Raw genomic sequence first — 17,531 nt, 5'->3', positions numbered from 1 at the left:
AATTCCACATATAACAAAAAATATTCAAAATAAAAAATAAACGTAAAATAAAATATACTGTATTTAAATATCTATTGAAAATTAATATAATTAAATCCAACATTTAAATATAAGTATTTAAAATAAATCTAAATAAATACATAAAAGAAATAACTGATAATTACTTGTAATAACATGTATGGTCTTTGGAAGGATTGAATAATTAAAACATAATTCTTTAAAAATAAATCAAATGTAAAAAAAAAAAAAAAAAAAAAAAAAAAAAGCATCGGATGGACGTCGGTTGCAAACATTTTTGATCGACATAACCACCCAAGTGTGTCACAAATTGGAGTTGCGACATTGTTTTTCATTTTTCGCTGCGGCGCTCAGTCGAAAGCAGACGAAGGCTGACGAGTGCAGACGCAGTCAGACGAAAGCAGACGAGTGCAGATGCAGGCGGGACGCCAGAGTGAGCTCGTCGACGGACGGCGGCCGAGCGAGCGCTCCCTCTCCCGGCCTGCGCCTGTTTTATCTGCGCGGTGCCTTGTGGGTGTGTGAGCGTCGAAGTAAAATGGCGGACTTGGCGAACGAAGGTGAGTTGCTCAGCACTGTGGCGCGAGGAGCGGGGGCACCAAAACACTCTGCGCCGCGTCCCGAACGTCGCCTTTTGCACTTCGACCGAAGGCGATACGAGCCGACCCGGTGGCTCGCTCGGCGCCTGTTCGAGTCGCATGAGTGCTTCCCGGCGTTTCCTAGGCTACACTGTTAGCAAACAAGCTAACGGGGCTCAAGTCTTGGGATGCGGCTAATAGCTGGACAGCTTCGGAACGCCCTCCAATGCTAACGTGCTAGCTAGGGGGCTTATAGCACACTGCTAGCACCCGGCTATTTTTAGCCAGTGTGCTCTGCTACTGCGTATTAACTTGTACGTTTATTACCCCAAGGACTCTTGCTTATGTGGAACTAACGACCATATGACAGGTCAAGTCAGTTAGTTTGTGGATAGCTACTTTACGACCTTTACGTTTTTTGAAGCTCCCCCATGTTGTAAGCGGCCGGCTGCGGGCTCGTTAGACGTGCGTTTAGGCGGGTAAAGCTGCTTGTTCTCTGTCTTCGTGACAAAACACTCCCAATTGGGCGTCCTCGTCGTTCCGTTTAGCAAGCAGTGTCAATAGTGTGGCCGACGACGTTTGTGTAACCGTCACAACCGGAGCGACGCTCGACTAGTTGCCCCCCTAACCGTGTGGCGCCGTCTATTTGCTGGACGCCCTCAGTAAGATGCTCTTGTTGGTCAATAAATCCATCCATCCATTTTCCATACTGCTTATCATCGATAGGGTCGCGGGCGTGCTGGAGCCTATCCCAGCTGACTCCGGGCGAGAGGAGGGGTACACCCTGGACTGGTCGGGCACATATAGACAACCAACCATTCGTTCTCACATTCACACCTACGGGCAATTTAGATTCTTCAATTAACCTACCATGTATGTTTTTGGGATGTGGGAGAAGCGGAGTACCCGGAGAAAAAACCTACGCAGGCACGGGTCGAACCTGCAAACTCCACACAGGTGAGGCCGGATTTGAACACCGGTCTCAGAACTGTGAGACAGATGTGCTAACCAGTCGTGCGCCGCGCCGCGGTCAATAAATCAACACGAGATAACTTGCAAAGAGGTGCTGTTGTGTTACTTGACACCAATGCAGGTCACACGCATACACAAATAGATCCGTCATGTCATCACGTTTGCGAGTTCAGAATATTGCATCTGGTAATAATAGCCACGTGTGTGTGTGTGTGTTAATCTCTGCACCATTTCAATACTATCCTTTTTCTAATTGTATTTATTCACGTGATTGTCTTGTATTTAATGTGTTGTTCACAGTACACATCAGAGTCGACATTAGGTACACCTAACGGCATCAGCTTCAAGAGCTTAATGAAAAAATTAATAGCTGAATGGTCAGAGACAACTAAAATATATTGCATACTTATTTATGCAATCCTGTGTATGCACCAGAAAAGCAACAATCAGGTTACTGTAGTAAGTTTAAGTTAGGGGGGCGTGGGGAAACAAATGTGTCCGCACGCCTGTAAATGTACAGTCAGCCCAGGGCAAAACCATATTTTGGGGCCAAGGAAGTTGTTGAAGTGAGGGGAGGAGTTTAATTTAGTCAGACCATAGTCTCGTCTAATACATCTCGTCGCAACTGGGCTGTACTGTACAGGGTGTCCATAAAGATGTTAAAATTTAATAGTGAACTCCCGCTTATTAATGGTTTGCTATTTAATAATGTTTTTCTTTGTGGAACCTATCCTCAATTGGCTGAAAAACTTACATATTTGCATTTTTTTTTGGGCTCTTTCTACAACCCTACAAGATGGCGCCAAAGCCTTGGCTAATGGGAAAGTAGTAATTGGTCTCAAGGAAGTATGTTCTCAACTGAGAGACTTAACGTCTTTGTATGTCGGGAAAGACCTAACTTTAGCCTGGGTTATTAGAGGATTTAGCAAGTCTTTGCTGCATGTGCACATGCACTTCCCGTGCATTTTAAAAAAATCAAATCATCTGGTAGCCTTTTATTTTTATAGGTGATGTAAGATGTGTTTGAAATGTACAGTAAGGATGCACGGTATACACGGATCATACACGGAATTGAAAAGTGTAATTCGTCAACTCTGTGTTTTAAGTGCTGCCTCCACGAGCGCAGAGATGCCAAATGTTCCGGTTTGGCCATATTTTGTTACGGACAATTGCTGTTACGGGAAAGTCGAAAATGATCCTGATAGGACAAGATGACGTGCGGTAGGTTAACTTGAAGTTTGCCAGTGAGCGAGCGAGTGGCTATCACGTGCTTGCCCTATAGGTACCGTGGGAAGTGATTGGCTGACACAAGCCTGGGACTCTACCAACTAATCACGGATAACGCTCGTTGTCGTCGTCAAATTTTCCATCCATCCATTTTCTGAGCCACTTCTCCTCACTAGGGTCACGAGCGTGCTGGAGCCTATCCCAGCTATCATCGGGCAGGAGGCGGGCTACACCCTGAACTGGTCGCCAGCCAATCGCAGGGCACATATAAACAAACAACCATTCGCACTCACATTCACACCTACGGGCAATTTAGAGTTGTCAATTAACCTAGCATGCATGTTTTTGGGATGTGGGAGGAAACCGGAGTGCCCGGAGAAAACCCACGCAGGCACGGGGAAAACCTGCAAACTCCACACAGGCGGGGCCGGGGATTGAACCCCGGTCCTCAGAACTGTGAGGCAGATGCTCTAACCAGTCGTCCACTATGCCGCCTCAAATTTTGCTCTGCTTAAAAAGAAAAAAAAAACCTAACCCATCTATGATGAGGCTACGGCTGGCTAATTACTGTGGCTCGCACGCCGCTCCTCTAATCATTGGCTCTAAGGCGATTAAGCTACATTCCTGACAAGAATCGTTATCCCGAAAGGAAGACGAGTAACAGGAGAATACCGCTAACCTATGCTAAACCGGCGCTAAGCTATCGTTAAATGTAGTCACGAAGCAAACACCGGAATAAGTGATTGGTGCTGCCGTACAATTTTCAGTCAAGTCTCGCTGGAACCCTGTTCATTACAGCGGAGAGTAAACCAAATATGAACAGCAATAAGTGTGCTTGTCTAGAGAGACAATGTAATACACAGCCACAGACAGGACAGTCCAAGGTGAAATTGCGTAGACGTCTATCGTAACAGGACTCACCAAAAAGTCTCAAGGACCCAAAATTGAACAGGAAGTCGGCCATTTTGGTTTGAATCAGCCGTTTTGGATTAATTCTACGGCTTGTACTGTGACTAACTCCGACTAGAGAATTTGTCCAAATGGGCACCAGTTGGAAGCAGAAAACCTAGACAGATGGGTGACGCTATATTGTGGCCCCTTTTTTTTGTCCCCGCTGTCTAATGTTAGGGGGGCATGGTGTCAAAGTTGGATGATCACTTCTAGGATTCACTGTGTAAAGGGGCGTGCAAGGGCCTGTTCATCACTGTTTGCAGTTTTAATTTAACAATGTCTTTTACTGTGGTTGTAGTTGTGGTGTACCGGTGCTTTCCGTTATACAGCAGAGCATAGACCTCCACCAAGGTCCAACAATATGACTCACTAAAGAATTATTGAAATAAAAAAAAAATCGGAATGCAAGCCATATTTCATGTTTAGATGAAAAAAATATAGTAATTAATATAGATAAATAATAATACGTAATAATAATAATAATTAATTGGCAGTGTCATCTGCGTAAAGGCAAAATTGTTTGTGTTGGATTTGGTTCTCATTATAGGTGCATTTTCCTGCTTTTAAATTGGTTGTTATTGAATATTTATAGGAATGAATTTATCCAGTAGCCCTCCTTTTTTTCCTCCTTACCCATCAGAACTTGATACACAATAAATATAACGCGTGCGTCACAAACTCCACTGGAAGCTTTGCCATCTTAAAGTGGCACTTCTCAGAAATGGTCAGAGGCTGTGGATGTTTTAAACGGGCTACCTTGTTTTTTTTTCCGAGGCTTGGCGTCGTTTCCGCGCTTTGACACTATCGCTCGGATCCATGCCCAACTTGAAATGAATAGCAGACCCTTGACTGTTTATTTACCTTTTTGAAACCGCGAGGAAACAAACCGACCGGAGTGCTGCATCCCGGAAACGAGCGGTTCCAGAGCTACATTTATAAAGCTGTAGAGCACAGCAAACCGCAAATTGAAGTGCATTTGTGCGGATTTGTTTAGTGGAGTAGTGTACAACTGAGCAGCATAAAATATTAGAATCAGCTCTCAGTGTGATGTAGTGCAGTTGTACCCTACCACAATCACAAACATGGTGTTAAGAGCATATTTAGTAGATTCTGCAGGTTTAGCTAATGATGTGCTTGAAATCGTCCATTTTTAACCACAGGGATGGAATATTCTTTTTGTCAAACCAATCAGAAGTAAATTTTCGCCATGTATGCCGTCATTTGGAAAAGCTTTGTCTGCGCATGCTTTGTCTCGACGTAAATGCGCGATGATATCATCGTTTACGCACGGTGAAAATACTTAATTGGGCGCAGCAAACACCGGCAAGAGTGTACCGGTCCGCTGGCGTTCCATGAACCCACTGGCGGCTAATGACACAGCCGTCCAACTTGCTCAGTGTGTGATCCGCGCGTCCATTTCATTTACTGAACAATAAGTGGATAAAGTAATTATCATGACAGGCCTATCTAAAAGGATTTCCCCGGACCCCCCAAAAAATATTCACGACAGCTGAGTCAATAAAATGCCCTCCACTATAATAGACTCTGTACCTCCTTGTTTCAACTTCAGTAATACATAAAATAAGTAGTGGTACCTCTTGGTCGATGCTGTTTTACTATGACATCTGATACCTCCATTTGTTATCATGTAAACAACCGGTGGCATCTGTAAAGCTGACGTTTACTGTGCCGTTTAGAGCGGCTTTGACTCGGCAAAGTTGCATACAGCGGCGCTTTCCGGAGCAAAAGCCATTTCTGAACATTTCAAAATTGATTTAAAAAAATAAATAAATACATAAAAATCTCCCACCTCCTAATAAATGCCTGTAGTTGATGCCCTAAGTGCGTGTCATTACTCGTACAGGGAAAGTTGGTCGTTGCTGTCGTATGCTGCCCCCTGTTGATTTGGAGTGCATTCCACATTATGTCCACCTGGATGACAAACCTTTTTTATTTTTTTTATTTTTTGTGTGCTGACAGACAAGCCTGCCACAGCGCCTCCGGTGTTTGTTTTCCAAAAAGACAAAACTCAGAAGGTGAGTATGTCTCTTCTTTTTCAAAGATGATGAAGCTCTTTTTGAACGCTAAAATAAGAGCGCCTTTGAAGAAGGTGCTTAGTACATTCCTCACCACTGGCTGAACTGTAAACAAGGCTCGTCGAAAGCGCTTCTCAGGCACATATTTCACTTTTAGTCATGATTACCCCCGCCATACAGTGTTGTAAATTTTTGACATTTTAAAGTAAAGTATATTTTTACCCTGGTTAGATCTTTTTTTTTTTTTTATAAATAAAGATATCCCTGTGTTGGGATTGTTTCAAGCTCAGCATTTTGTTTCTTACAGCGATCTGCGGAGGGCTCAAGTGCAGAGGATGGAGAGGGTAAAATCTAATGTCTCACGAGACCAATGGCTTTGCTAATGTTATCAGAATATTAATCATATTTGCTCCTTCAGATTCAGATAAAGACGAGACAAACTACTTCCCTCCAGTGAAAAGGGAGAGGACTTCATCATTCCCGCCTCTACATTCTGGTAACAACTTTGTTGTTGTTTTATTTTCTTCTTTGCTTGTGGCACAACGAGTTGATTTGTATGCTGAGGCTTTCTCTTGACTCCTTTGCAGTTCCCAAGAACAATGTGTTCATGCCCCCCAGTTTCTGCCAGTCTCCCACTGGGAACTCTGACTCTGAGCCAGGTGAGCTTTCTAGACGACTTCTTGTTTTTTTAAAAAGGCCCTGATGAATGGGACTAGGAAACGTGTAGTTGGCTGTGATGGTTCGGTAGCTTTAAAGATTGGAAATGTGAAGAAAGTGTACTCATCAAGGAATTTTGGAATATTGGCATTTCCTTCAGATCCACTACATTTTGACTGTAGTTTTGGGACCATTAATGGTACAATGGACTTCCATAACAACCATGTCTTTGGACCCCTCAAACGCTTTAAATTCAAGTAAAAATAATTGTTTTGTCAGGTTTGATTTTAGAAATTTGAATTGTAGCGCTACTAGTGCAGTTAGTTGATCTTTCATAATTTTATTGCAGATTGAAGGACACACGCATTTTTTTCATGATTTAAAACACTTGTTGTCGAGGTGTCTTAATTTTGTTAATACCCCAAAGGTCAAGAATAACGGTCCACTACATGTCACTTGAAAATGAGTCTGTTTTTAGGGGGCTTTCCTGTCTCAAGCAAATTAGCCACTGCTCACCTTCTGCTGCTGGGCCAATGCCGAGTGCGACTTGTGTTAGCAGAGCGACGAGAGGATGGCTACTTTTTGAGCCCAGAGCCTAAAAAAGTAGACAGAAAATATGGGTTGTACTTTCACTCGTGGATGCAACACTTCAATGCCAAACTGCCGAATGACATTTGTCAGTTAGTATGTGAATCATCAGTGCGTGTGGGACATGCAGCCATATCGCCAAACACAAAACTTGAGGTTAACAGACCGAACGCGTTTTCTTAGCAGGGCATAAGGGTTACGGTGACTGAAACGTCCTACTACATCTTGTATTTTGTCTCCTTTGTGTCTGCTGTGTCTGGATCACCACCAAATTGTAAGACTCATGTTAAACCAGTAGAGTAAAAATTATGGCAGTAACGTTCGTTCAACTTGAGGACAATCTTTTAAATGACTCTGCAAGTGTTGGTGTGGTAACAGGCCCAAGCGGCTCAGAGTGGTGCAAAAAGGAACATGAGTTATGTAAGGACTGGATATTTAATATTTCTTTTTTTTTTTTTTTTTTTTTTTTTTTTTGGGTCCCTTCACCTGCTTTCGGATGTCGCCAGAGGAGAAGCCAGTCGGGTTCCGACTAAAGCCACCGACTCTCATACACGGGCAAGCACCCAGTTCAGGTTTGTGCTGCATATCTACTTAAGCCACATTTCCACCAAACAATAGTTTTATTAAAAAAAATCTGCAAATAGTGATTAGTGGGTGTTTAACTGCAGACGGGAAGGCACTTGTATTTTTATTTTATTTTTAAATTAATCTGTTATTGATTACATCGCAATTTATATTAAAGTTAAGATGGACTTTAGAACAAAATAAAGAGGACTTACAGAGAAATGCAGCAACCTAAACGTGGACACACACATTGTGGGGTTACCAAATCAATTTACTGCAATGCTATTGTTAAATTGTTAAAGAAATGGTAACATTATATTTTAGTAAGCAAAATAAACCTTATGTGCTTTGGTAGGCGCTGCCTACCGTCTTTGCCTTTTTGTAACACACCTTCCTCCTCATCCTCTGACCCAGGGGTCCCCAAACTACGGCCGGCCACCACATTTGGCCCGGCCCGCTGAACAATCCGAGAGACGCATTATGATTTTTTTTTTTTTTTTTTTTTTTTTTTTTTTCAGTCTGGCCACACGATCGAGACTAATACACGCATAGAACGTGACATTCTATTCCAACCTTCTGCAGTCTGTGGCCCTATCTGAAACCTCCCCCCCAGAAAAAAAAAATCCAAGACTCGCCCCTGTCAAATAGACCGGAACAATGGCAAAAAGGTTAGGTAAGAGAAAAATTGATTCAGAATGCACGGGATTTAACCTGCAGTGGACAAATGATAATTTTTTTGTTCAATGTAAAGGCTGTTTGTCTCATCTGTCGAGAGGCGGTGGCGGTATTCAAAGAATACAATCTGCGCCGACACTATGAATCCCGTCACAAAGACATGTATGATAGCTTGCAAGGCCAAATGCGAGCAGACAAACTCTCAAAGCTAAAATGTGGACTGTTAGCTCAGCAGAATACATTTGAACACATTTCCTGACTTTTTTTCTGTGAAGATCCCGGAAAGGGTTATTAATATTTCGTTATGTGTGGCTTTCTGGAAAATAATAAATGTATACGTTTAGGCACCCCTGCGATCGTCACACTTTTACAAACTGACCCCGGCCTCCATCAGAGAAGGGAAAAGTTATATGGCCCTTACAGGAAAAAGTGTGGGGACCCCTGCTCTAAACTGTCACCCAACTTGCCATTAACTAGTCTTGCCAGCGTGGCGCCTCAACAAGACAGATTAGCAAAGCGTTAATAACAGTTAATGGATGGATATTATATTTAGATGATGGATAAATACTGCTGGATGGATGTTGAAAGGTAAAGTGCTGACATCTTTTTAGCTCGCAAATTATTTCAGTGACGACTGTAGCCCTCGTCACATGAGCTAGATAGATGAACATGAGACCATTCATAACAAAATGGGACATTTTAACCACTCTAAGCTCAAAACTGTTCTCCCAAAGTACATTAATACGTACAGTAAACAGTATTTTGCCACAAAAATGAAGAAAAACATGTTCTGGCTTTTTTGCCAATTGTAATAGAAAATCGTTAGTAGGCAGGGATTTCTGCCGATGCAGTGCGTTTGGTTTTGAAAATACAAACACCGTTGATGCACAAAACATTGCGCGGCAACCACGTCGGTCTAGTGGAACTCATCATCACTAAAGACGCTGTTTCTCCATATCATAAGATTACTGTGCTGGGAACTTGAACTGAGAGACTGTTTACATCCCTTGGGAGGTGCTGTTGTTTTGGTTACGAACAGAGTTCAAACTGGCTCATGTGTAAATGGTAGTGTCTATGGACTAATGTAATAACAGTTACTACCCCTTTTTTCCCTTGTGGGAAAAGATAGGTGTTTGTCTGTCTTAAGTGACTCATTCGGTGACTAATTGGGACGTGGAGTCCACAAGAGTTCGGGCCATTGTTTGAGGAAATGCAACAGAAAATACCTGTGACATATTTTGCGTAGTACTGATATTACCCGTAAACCAAAAATGGTTTAAAATGTTCTGACCAATCAACTAACATGAGTGTGTAGCTCCACCAGCCCACAACTGTAGGGAAGCATACCAGGCCGGAATGCTACATTCCATTGCATGGAAACACATTTTCCAATAGAAGCCACCAAGGGTGTTTGTTCTTGCAGGTGTGCCGAGTCAGAAACCGAAAGAGCAACAACGAAGTGTTCTGCGGCCTGCGGTTCTTCAGGCGCCACCCTCCAAATCCCACACAGAGTCCAGTATGTATCGTTGTAATCACACTTGCTGCAATATTATTGTTTTCTTGTTTTGATGTCTTATTTACGTTTTCTTTCTGTTCAGACTCCACTTGTGGAACCAACGGTGTGAAGAAGTCGTCAGACGGCCCTTCAGTCCCACAGTCCCTTTTCCTGAACAACACAGAGCACTCAGCCACCCCGAACACGTCACTGGTACATTTGCACGCAAGCCCTGGGAGTTATTTGTCCCAGGTGTGACGTTTGTGTGTTCCTCCGGCAATTTCAGAAACACGAAAACGAAGCCGACGGTCCGAGCGACATCACAGATGAAGGAGGAAGTGAGAAGGAGGAAGGAGATGTAGCAAAATCTTTTGTATTTGGTCAGAATATCAAAGACAGAGCAAAGGTGGGTTTCCGTGAGTCTCAACCACCTCTCGGGTTTTAAAGCTGTATACACGCGTTATAAATTTTGCACCTCCCAACCGATTTTGTGTGTGAGTGAGAGAGAGACCCCACACATCACTAGCAAATCATCGTTAAATATGTGTGATTATTGCTCTTTGTGTGCTTGAGATGACTAACACTGCACACGCCACAGCGGTCTACTGTAATAGCAAAACTGACATGTGAGAGGCAGCATGGTGCCACAGGGCATCCAGACTGCCAGACAAAAACGAGATAAGTTTGCTTAATTTTAGACAAAATATAAGATGCTAGGCTAACTGTTAGCTTATGTGGTAACTGTATTGCGCTTGCTAACCCTTCTCCATGTCCTTTTAATTGTGGTGTTTGACCTGAGAGACAAACATGCAACACGATCAAGTTGCTCCTCTCTTTGTGTCTGGCAACAGTGCCTCCTGGTTGGCTATCAAAAATATTGAACAGGTTTAATAGTTACATCTGTTAGCCTTGACCATTTCCTAGCAGATCGGGGAGGAAAAATGACACTTAACACACCCCACAGCACGGGATAATCGCTTAGGATAATCTTTCTGAGACATCCAACAATCGGGTCTTTGCTGACTTTGATCGTAAGCCAGGGAAAATGCTCAACTTGGGTCTGATTCTTGGGATGTGTGTATCCCATTATAGACTTGCATGCTTGAGTCTTCTTGATTAGTTCTTCTTTTTTCCAGTTGGACCAGAACAATACAGAAGAAAAGTCACTACCAAAGGGCCACCTTCCAGGAGACACTCAAGCAGAGGCAACCAATTATTTCTTACAGTACATCTCTACCCCAAGGTAATATCACAATATCCTCTTGGTGACTATGGTAATTGTTGTGATTCAATAAATTCCTTTGTCCATTTCCATTTTTTTCAGTTCACATAATGCCACAAACAGTACAGACAGTGGCGCGAAATTTGTATTTGGGCAGAACATGTCTGAACGAGTTTTGGTGAGTGTAGACAATTTGCATAGTCGGCCATGTTGCCCAATGTCTAAACTTGGGAAAAAAATTCCATGTCTCTGTGTGCTTTCCCCCCGACCCATCCTAGAGTCTTCCCAAGGGCGAGAGCATCAATGAAGATAGTAAAGAGGTTCCAGAGACTTCAGAGCCCCCGTCACAGGAGGCCACCCCAGAGAAGGGTAACTGTCCCTTCATACGTGACAATGTTCTCGTTAAGGGTTGTGGGACTGCGAAAATACATCTCGGAAAAAACGTTATTGTCCCTCGAGGGGAAGTTGAATTTACAAGCAGTACTTGGGGAACAAACCTCTCTCTCTCCTGCAACCAGTCCCAAATTTCCATGTTTTTTTTTGTCTGTAAATTGATTTCCAGCCTGCCACTGTCCAGTACCCTGGCCAAACCCTCCTTGCGATTACACCGAAGAGCTTGGTTTAGATTTTTTTTTTGTGAATAGAAATTGAACCGAGGGGGAAATGGACCAAGTTAAAACAATTATTTTAACCAGCTAAAGCTAACTACAAATGTGAAAGACACCCCCCACATTTCACATGGGTGACCTCTTTTACACAGAGAGACCTCAAAATGGCCTCATCAGAGCCATAACTCTCGAACCGTAGGGTGTACTCATTCTAGACCAGCGCTTCTTAACCTTGTTGGCAGTACTGAACCCCGCAAGTTTCATATGCATATACAGGGTGATTGAAAACTAACTCCCTATTTTAAAATACTTAAAACTGAAAATTGGTGGTTAATGCTGGCGCCCATATCGGATTTTAAATAAAACTCCATTCAATACTCCTCCTTCTCATGTTCATTTCTTGTAAGAATAAATAAATTACAAGACATTCAGTTGTTCATGACAAACAGAAATCAACAGGCTCTGATACTAGAATAAAGCTACTAGATTCCGAACAGTGAAAGCCCGTGTGAAAGTGGCTCCAGAACCCAGCAAAGATGAGATATTGAAGCAAATGTAGGCCATGGTGGGTAAAAGGTCTCTTTTACAGGCAGGATACAGTAGAAGGACTTTCCTGCCCCCCTCTTGGTTGTGGTTTAAACTCAAGAGGGGCCTCTGAGTGGTTTGTAGTGGCTGCTCAAGCCCTCAATGTCAATGGTCCAGTTTAACAGTTGACACTGTGCACTCTTCTCAGCAGTGAACAGCGTGTCGGAGTCTTTGGAGGAGTCTGCCGCAGCCTACACCAAAGCCACAGCCAAGAAGTGCATCTTAGAGAAAGTGGACGTGAAAACCGGGGAAGAATCAGAAAGCAACGTTTTACAGGTACCATAGAGGGTTTGCTCAACGTTTGGACCAAGATACACAAATAGAAAGCTTGCTTTTGTCTCAAAATTCAGATGCAGTGCAAGTTGTATGTCTTTGAGAAGACTGCACAGTCTTGGATAGAGAGAGGACGGGGTCTACTGAGGCTCAACGACATGGCGTCAACAGATGACGGCACGCTACAGTCTCGTCTAGGTAAACACAGGCAAAGAAATTGTGTACAACGGTGTGTCATATGCTGCGTAGCAACACGCTTTACAGGACACTGTGGATGATGTTTGATGGCCCAGCATTGTTTCTTGTTTTTACTCCCTTCAGTGATGAGGACCCAGGGCAGCCTGCGGTTGATCCTCAACACTAAACTTTGGCCGCAGATGCAGGTGGACAAGGCGAGTGACAAGAGCGTACGGGTCACTGCCACCGACACAGAGGACCAGGGGGTCAAGGTCTTCCTAATATCGGTATGTTTTACCAAACCCCTTGCTACTGCTTAGGGGCCAAGGAGCTAAGTAGTTCCACCAAATCAGATAATCGGGTTCCATTCTGCACACATTGACTTATGGCACCGTATACGGTGAAGTCAACCACTAATGTAATGTAAAATGCTGAAATCAAACTCACACATTTGCAGTCTACTTTTTGATCATGTGACACATTTTTCCCAAAAATGCCACTCATATTTAGGGCATTTGCAAATTGAGTAGCTGCTGTACTGATTAAGACACAATAGAATGTCAATTGAACAACTTTGGCTTCCACATAGTTACACTTTAGAGATCCTGAAGCTGAGAAGCTGTTTTGTCTGTGTTAATTATTAAACAAATATCGATGGAAATTCCCAGAGGAATTGATAAAAATATATATATTTAAAGGGATTTAGGCTTAACTTTTTTTTTTTTTTTTTTTTTTTTTTTTTTTTTTTTTTTTTTTTTTTTTTTTTACTAGGAGCGCATGGGCCTCTAACTTACATTTTATGGGGGAGCAAGCAGAAAATATAGGGGCACACTGAGAATTCACAGGCAAAGTAAATATTCACATTTCCTCTCAATTTCACTGCATTGGTGATAAATACTTCGACAATAAATGTAGAGATTATGTTTTAAATTCACATTTTACTGTGCAAGTTTTAAAACAAGACAAAGATAATATTTGTGTTTATAGCTTAAATACCAAAAATGTAAAGTTAATGTTTAGGCTGGCAGTGCAAGTATTATCAGCAAATTTTATGTTTTCCGCATGTTGTGTGGGTATCAACAGCAGAATTGGCAGTTCATTGAATTTGTCTCCCTGAATTACTTCAGCCTGTTGAACTTGCATAGCCTCTCATCCCAAAAACAGAATTTTCTGCCTTTTTCGCCACAACTGTTTTCTCACAAAAGGAGTCACACATTATCAGGATTTGTCTCCTATGGAACAATAGTTTTATTGCGGGAAAAAGTAAAAACCGATATTCCTCTTCGCCATTACAAATTATGTGAAACCTGTAGATTTGCGTGTGAACTCCAAATGTTTCTTCATTTGGAGCTAACGTCAGTTGGCTAACCAACTCATTTGTGCATTATTGTCAACAACTGGGCTGAATTGGGGAGCAGAAATTTGTCAGCAACAGAAAAATATTTAAAAATAATTTTTCAAAAATCTGAAAATGTACTGATCGCCCCTGCTCGAGTGGATGAAAAATGTACTCTCATTGTCTCAAATTTTAGGGGCAAAATGTGACCGTTTAGCGGCACTCTGGAGCGCTGATAAGTATTTTTAGAATTATCAACTCTGCTACTTATATTAGCCTAAAATTGCAAAGGTACACAAAAACTGACATTTTGTTCCTGGTGACAAACATATTTAGTTTGGACTACAGTACTACTGTACTGGCTTTCAGTTTGTTCACCAGAAGGTGCTACCCCCCCCCCCCCCCCCCCAGTAAAAGCCTTCTGCAATACTGTATTTCTCACCTTTTACTCTTTTCTACAAGGGGGCCTCACCACTGAAGTGTTCATCAGAGCTGCCAACCGACAGAAATTGACTTTCAGAACAATTTGTCTGAATTTACATATTTTTAAAATTGTCAGGAACAGTTATTTCAGTATTATTATTCATTATAATGTAATATGATAAAAATATATATTGTTAAATTGTGCAACACAATAATTACTCTAATTCTAACCATTAATAAATTATGGCTTCAATATTTTTTTTTTTTTTTCCAATGTATTCATTGCATCAACCTTGTAATGGTGGGTGCAGTTGCAGCCTGAATCCAAGTATATGAAATGCCATTGTCAAAAATATATTAATTAACCTTTACCAATTCTGTTTTCAACCGTAGTCAAGAAAGCAAGTCTAGTAAATCAGATCTCAAACGTCACAAAACTCAGCACTCTTATTTTGCAAACAAATAACATTGCCGATAGATGGGATTGGATAGTTTATGCACAAACAATAGTTTAGGTTTGTATTTTGTGCAATGTACTTCTTGTGCAAATGTCTTCTCTTCAGTGGTGTGCAAAGGGGGGAACTCGTTCATTGCATGCCTTTTTTTTTCTTTTCATCGCACTATGAAACATCCATTGGTCAAGACTGGCATAAACCAAGGACAACCTGTATTGGTCCACCAGATGGCGTTATTCGTCCCGAATCCCAGCAGACAGCAAAATTTCTGTTTTTACTGTTTTCTACTGAAATGATGAGCATAAATGTAATGATGTCCACCTGTTTGTGTTGCTCAGGGTAGCTCCAAGGACGTAGGTCAGCTGGCGGCGGCGTTGCATCACCGGATCTTGGCCTTGAAGAGCCGGGTGGAGCAAGAGCCCGAAGCCCCCGCGACGACCATCCCCGAGGCCGAGGTGCCGCAGTCCAACGAGGAGGACAGCGACGAGGAAGGCGGAGCCTCCGCTCCTGCGACAAGTCAGTGCTTCTACTTTTGTCCCTTTTGCGATGACACCTCTTTTAACCGTGCGTCCATTTTGTCCACCTGCAGCAAACTCAGAGGGAGTAGAGAACCAGGCCGCAGGAAGCACATAGCGCCACCCCCGCGGGACGGCCCGCAGGGATGCCGCTTTGGAGGCATTCTTTTCTGCGGCATCTGAACGGACACCCACTTTGACCAACGTGGTCCCTCCAGACCAGTAACTTTTGGATATTAGAAGTCTAGCTCCAGGAAATAACCCCCACGCCCCTCCCCCCGCCAGTGCCGGAGTGTCTCCCACCCCACCAACCAATCTACATCATCAGTGGAGTCCTTTCCTCTCCTGTTGTTTGATTTTTCTTCCCCTCTACGTTGCCCCACATCCCCCCGACCCCTCCCCCCACTAGCAAAAAATAAAGACTTCAAAGCTTTGGTTTGGGACTTTTCTGCTCATCATATTGATGAGCATAAAGGGTGTTTTTCCTCTACATTTTAAAGTATGGCACATGTTAAGACTGCAGTTTCTACTTCGGGACCTTTCTACTTTACTGTACAGCTGCCCCAACCCCCGCCCGGCCCCACTCTCCGGACACAACGCCATCCAGAGGAGATCCCGCCTCACCCCGCAATCCACACAGCGTGTCAGACCAAGCCAACCTGTCCACTCTGCTGCATCGAGCCCCTCTACCAACTCCCCTCCCAGTCCAGCTCGATCAGTGTGTTTGGTTTTGGCAACTGTCATTTTTTTGGGGGGGGGCGCGTCCTCATGAGGCATCTCTACATTTGTGCTATTTGTAACGGCTAGCGAGAGACCACTCAACTTGTCATTAATAGCAGTTTCCTTTGATTTCCTATCGATCTATATTCTAGTGAATAAAGGACTGAAACCATGCAGCTTTCTGTTCATGTGAAGACTTTGAAGGGCAGAAGGAATTCTCCAATTTTTTTTTTTTTTTATTTTATTTTATTTTTTTAACTTTGTTTGCTTGGACAAATTCAATTGTCAATCATTCTGCATGTAATCGTTGTATTTCTTTAAAACATCCCAGGACTTTATTGTGTTGATACATTTTTATTTACATTTGGAAAACATGTTGGAATGAAATTGTGTGTGTGTGGCATCATGGACGTGATAACTGTACTACCCTTTTGTTTTGAAACGTCATGTACATTTTTTAATATCATTTAGTGGCACACCATTTTTTTTATTTTATTTTTTCCATCTCAAGTTCCCTCCACCTTCCTCACCCTCCCTTAAAAAATAAACCTCTGCCATAAATGTTGCTTTATAAAGGTGATTTAGTTAACATGTAATAGTCTTCATTTTAATTAAGGACGAGCAGAAAGTGCCATGTGGTACTGGTGGTTTTGAGTGCTACATTTTAGAATTTGCAAGTGTCTTGACTAAAATGTACCCATTGCGCAACTCTGTCAACAATCGTCACCTAGTATAAAAAGTTTATCCTGTGACTTTATTTACGTAACTTTTTTTCACAGCTTTACAAAGTGAGAAAAGTAAGATTTATCTCTGGCTTTTAATATTTTCACGTGCCACTTCATCATCATCATCATCATCATCACCCCTTTTATTAACCCACAGCATCCAGCAGTGAGCCGCTACAGATTGTCTTGTGTCCCCAGGACAACCACCGGGCCTGCAGACTACAGGTGTGCACGCAACAAATCCATAAGAACAGAAATGTGCTCTCATGCTGTATTAAAATGATGCAAAAACATAATGCTTACATAAGTGTGTCTCCAATTTATTAGCACACTTGTAGGGTAATCATTGAATTTGCAAGTTCATTGTTCATCCACTATTCATTGGCCGTGCTGCGAAAAGTTAAAATCCTTTCCCCAGGCTACCCTCAACTAGAAATATTTATGAAGTCACAAAAGTCTTGATTTCAATTCATTATTATTTAAATTTTCATGCCATGTGTATGTAAATAAAGGAGGAATTATATTTGCTAACCGAAATGAGTCAAAATGGACACCATACTGTGAGGCAGTAGAACAATGTGATTTTTCTCAGCCAATCAGCAAAAAAAGGTAAATTTGTTAATGTTCAAATTCGATGACGTGACTAAAAAGCGTATTATATGAATATGTCATTGTAATTTTGGGGGGAAAATATGAAGTAAAACAGGCGTACCTAATGAAGTGTCCCAACTGAC

The 17,531-nt window shown here is 42.3% G+C and overlaps 1 protein-coding gene across 2 annotated transcripts; it reads left to right on the top strand.

The window, feature by feature from the left end:
* The first annotated feature begins 458 nt into the window (after positions 1-458).
* On the top strand, positions 459-17,076 carry ranbp3b (RAN binding protein 3b). Of its 2 annotated transcripts, none has more exons than XM_061695145.1 (17): positions 459-575; positions 5,724-5,779; positions 6,087-6,123; positions 6,198-6,275; positions 6,367-6,438; positions 7,531-7,596; positions 9,687-9,779; positions 9,862-9,971; positions 10,045-10,164; positions 10,895-11,001; positions 11,083-11,158; positions 11,259-11,349; positions 12,325-12,449; positions 12,524-12,644; positions 12,768-12,910; positions 15,176-15,353; positions 15,427-17,076. In XM_061695145.1, exons 1-17 carry the CDS (start codon positions 554-556, stop codon positions 15,468-15,470), a joined length of 1,539 nt encoding a protein of 512 aa, XP_061551129.1. In that variant the 5' UTR covers positions 459-553; the 3' UTR covers positions 15,471-17,076. The 2 variants fall into 2 exon arrangements, with proteins under 2 accessions (XP_061551129.1, XP_061551128.1); XM_061695144.1 differs by having other exon boundaries at positions 12,322-12,449.
* The last annotated feature ends 455 nt before the right edge of the window (positions 17,077-17,531 follow it).

This window comes from Phycodurus eques, chromosome 13 (assembly GCF_024500275.1).
Source record: "Phycodurus eques isolate BA_2022a chromosome 13, UOR_Pequ_1.1, whole genome shotgun sequence".
Lineage (NCBI taxonomy): Eukaryota > Metazoa > Chordata > Actinopteri > Syngnathiformes > Syngnathidae > Phycodurus > Phycodurus eques.
The sequence above is the reverse complement of the archived record's forward strand: the minus strand, read 5'-3'. Positions and strand labels throughout refer to the sequence as shown.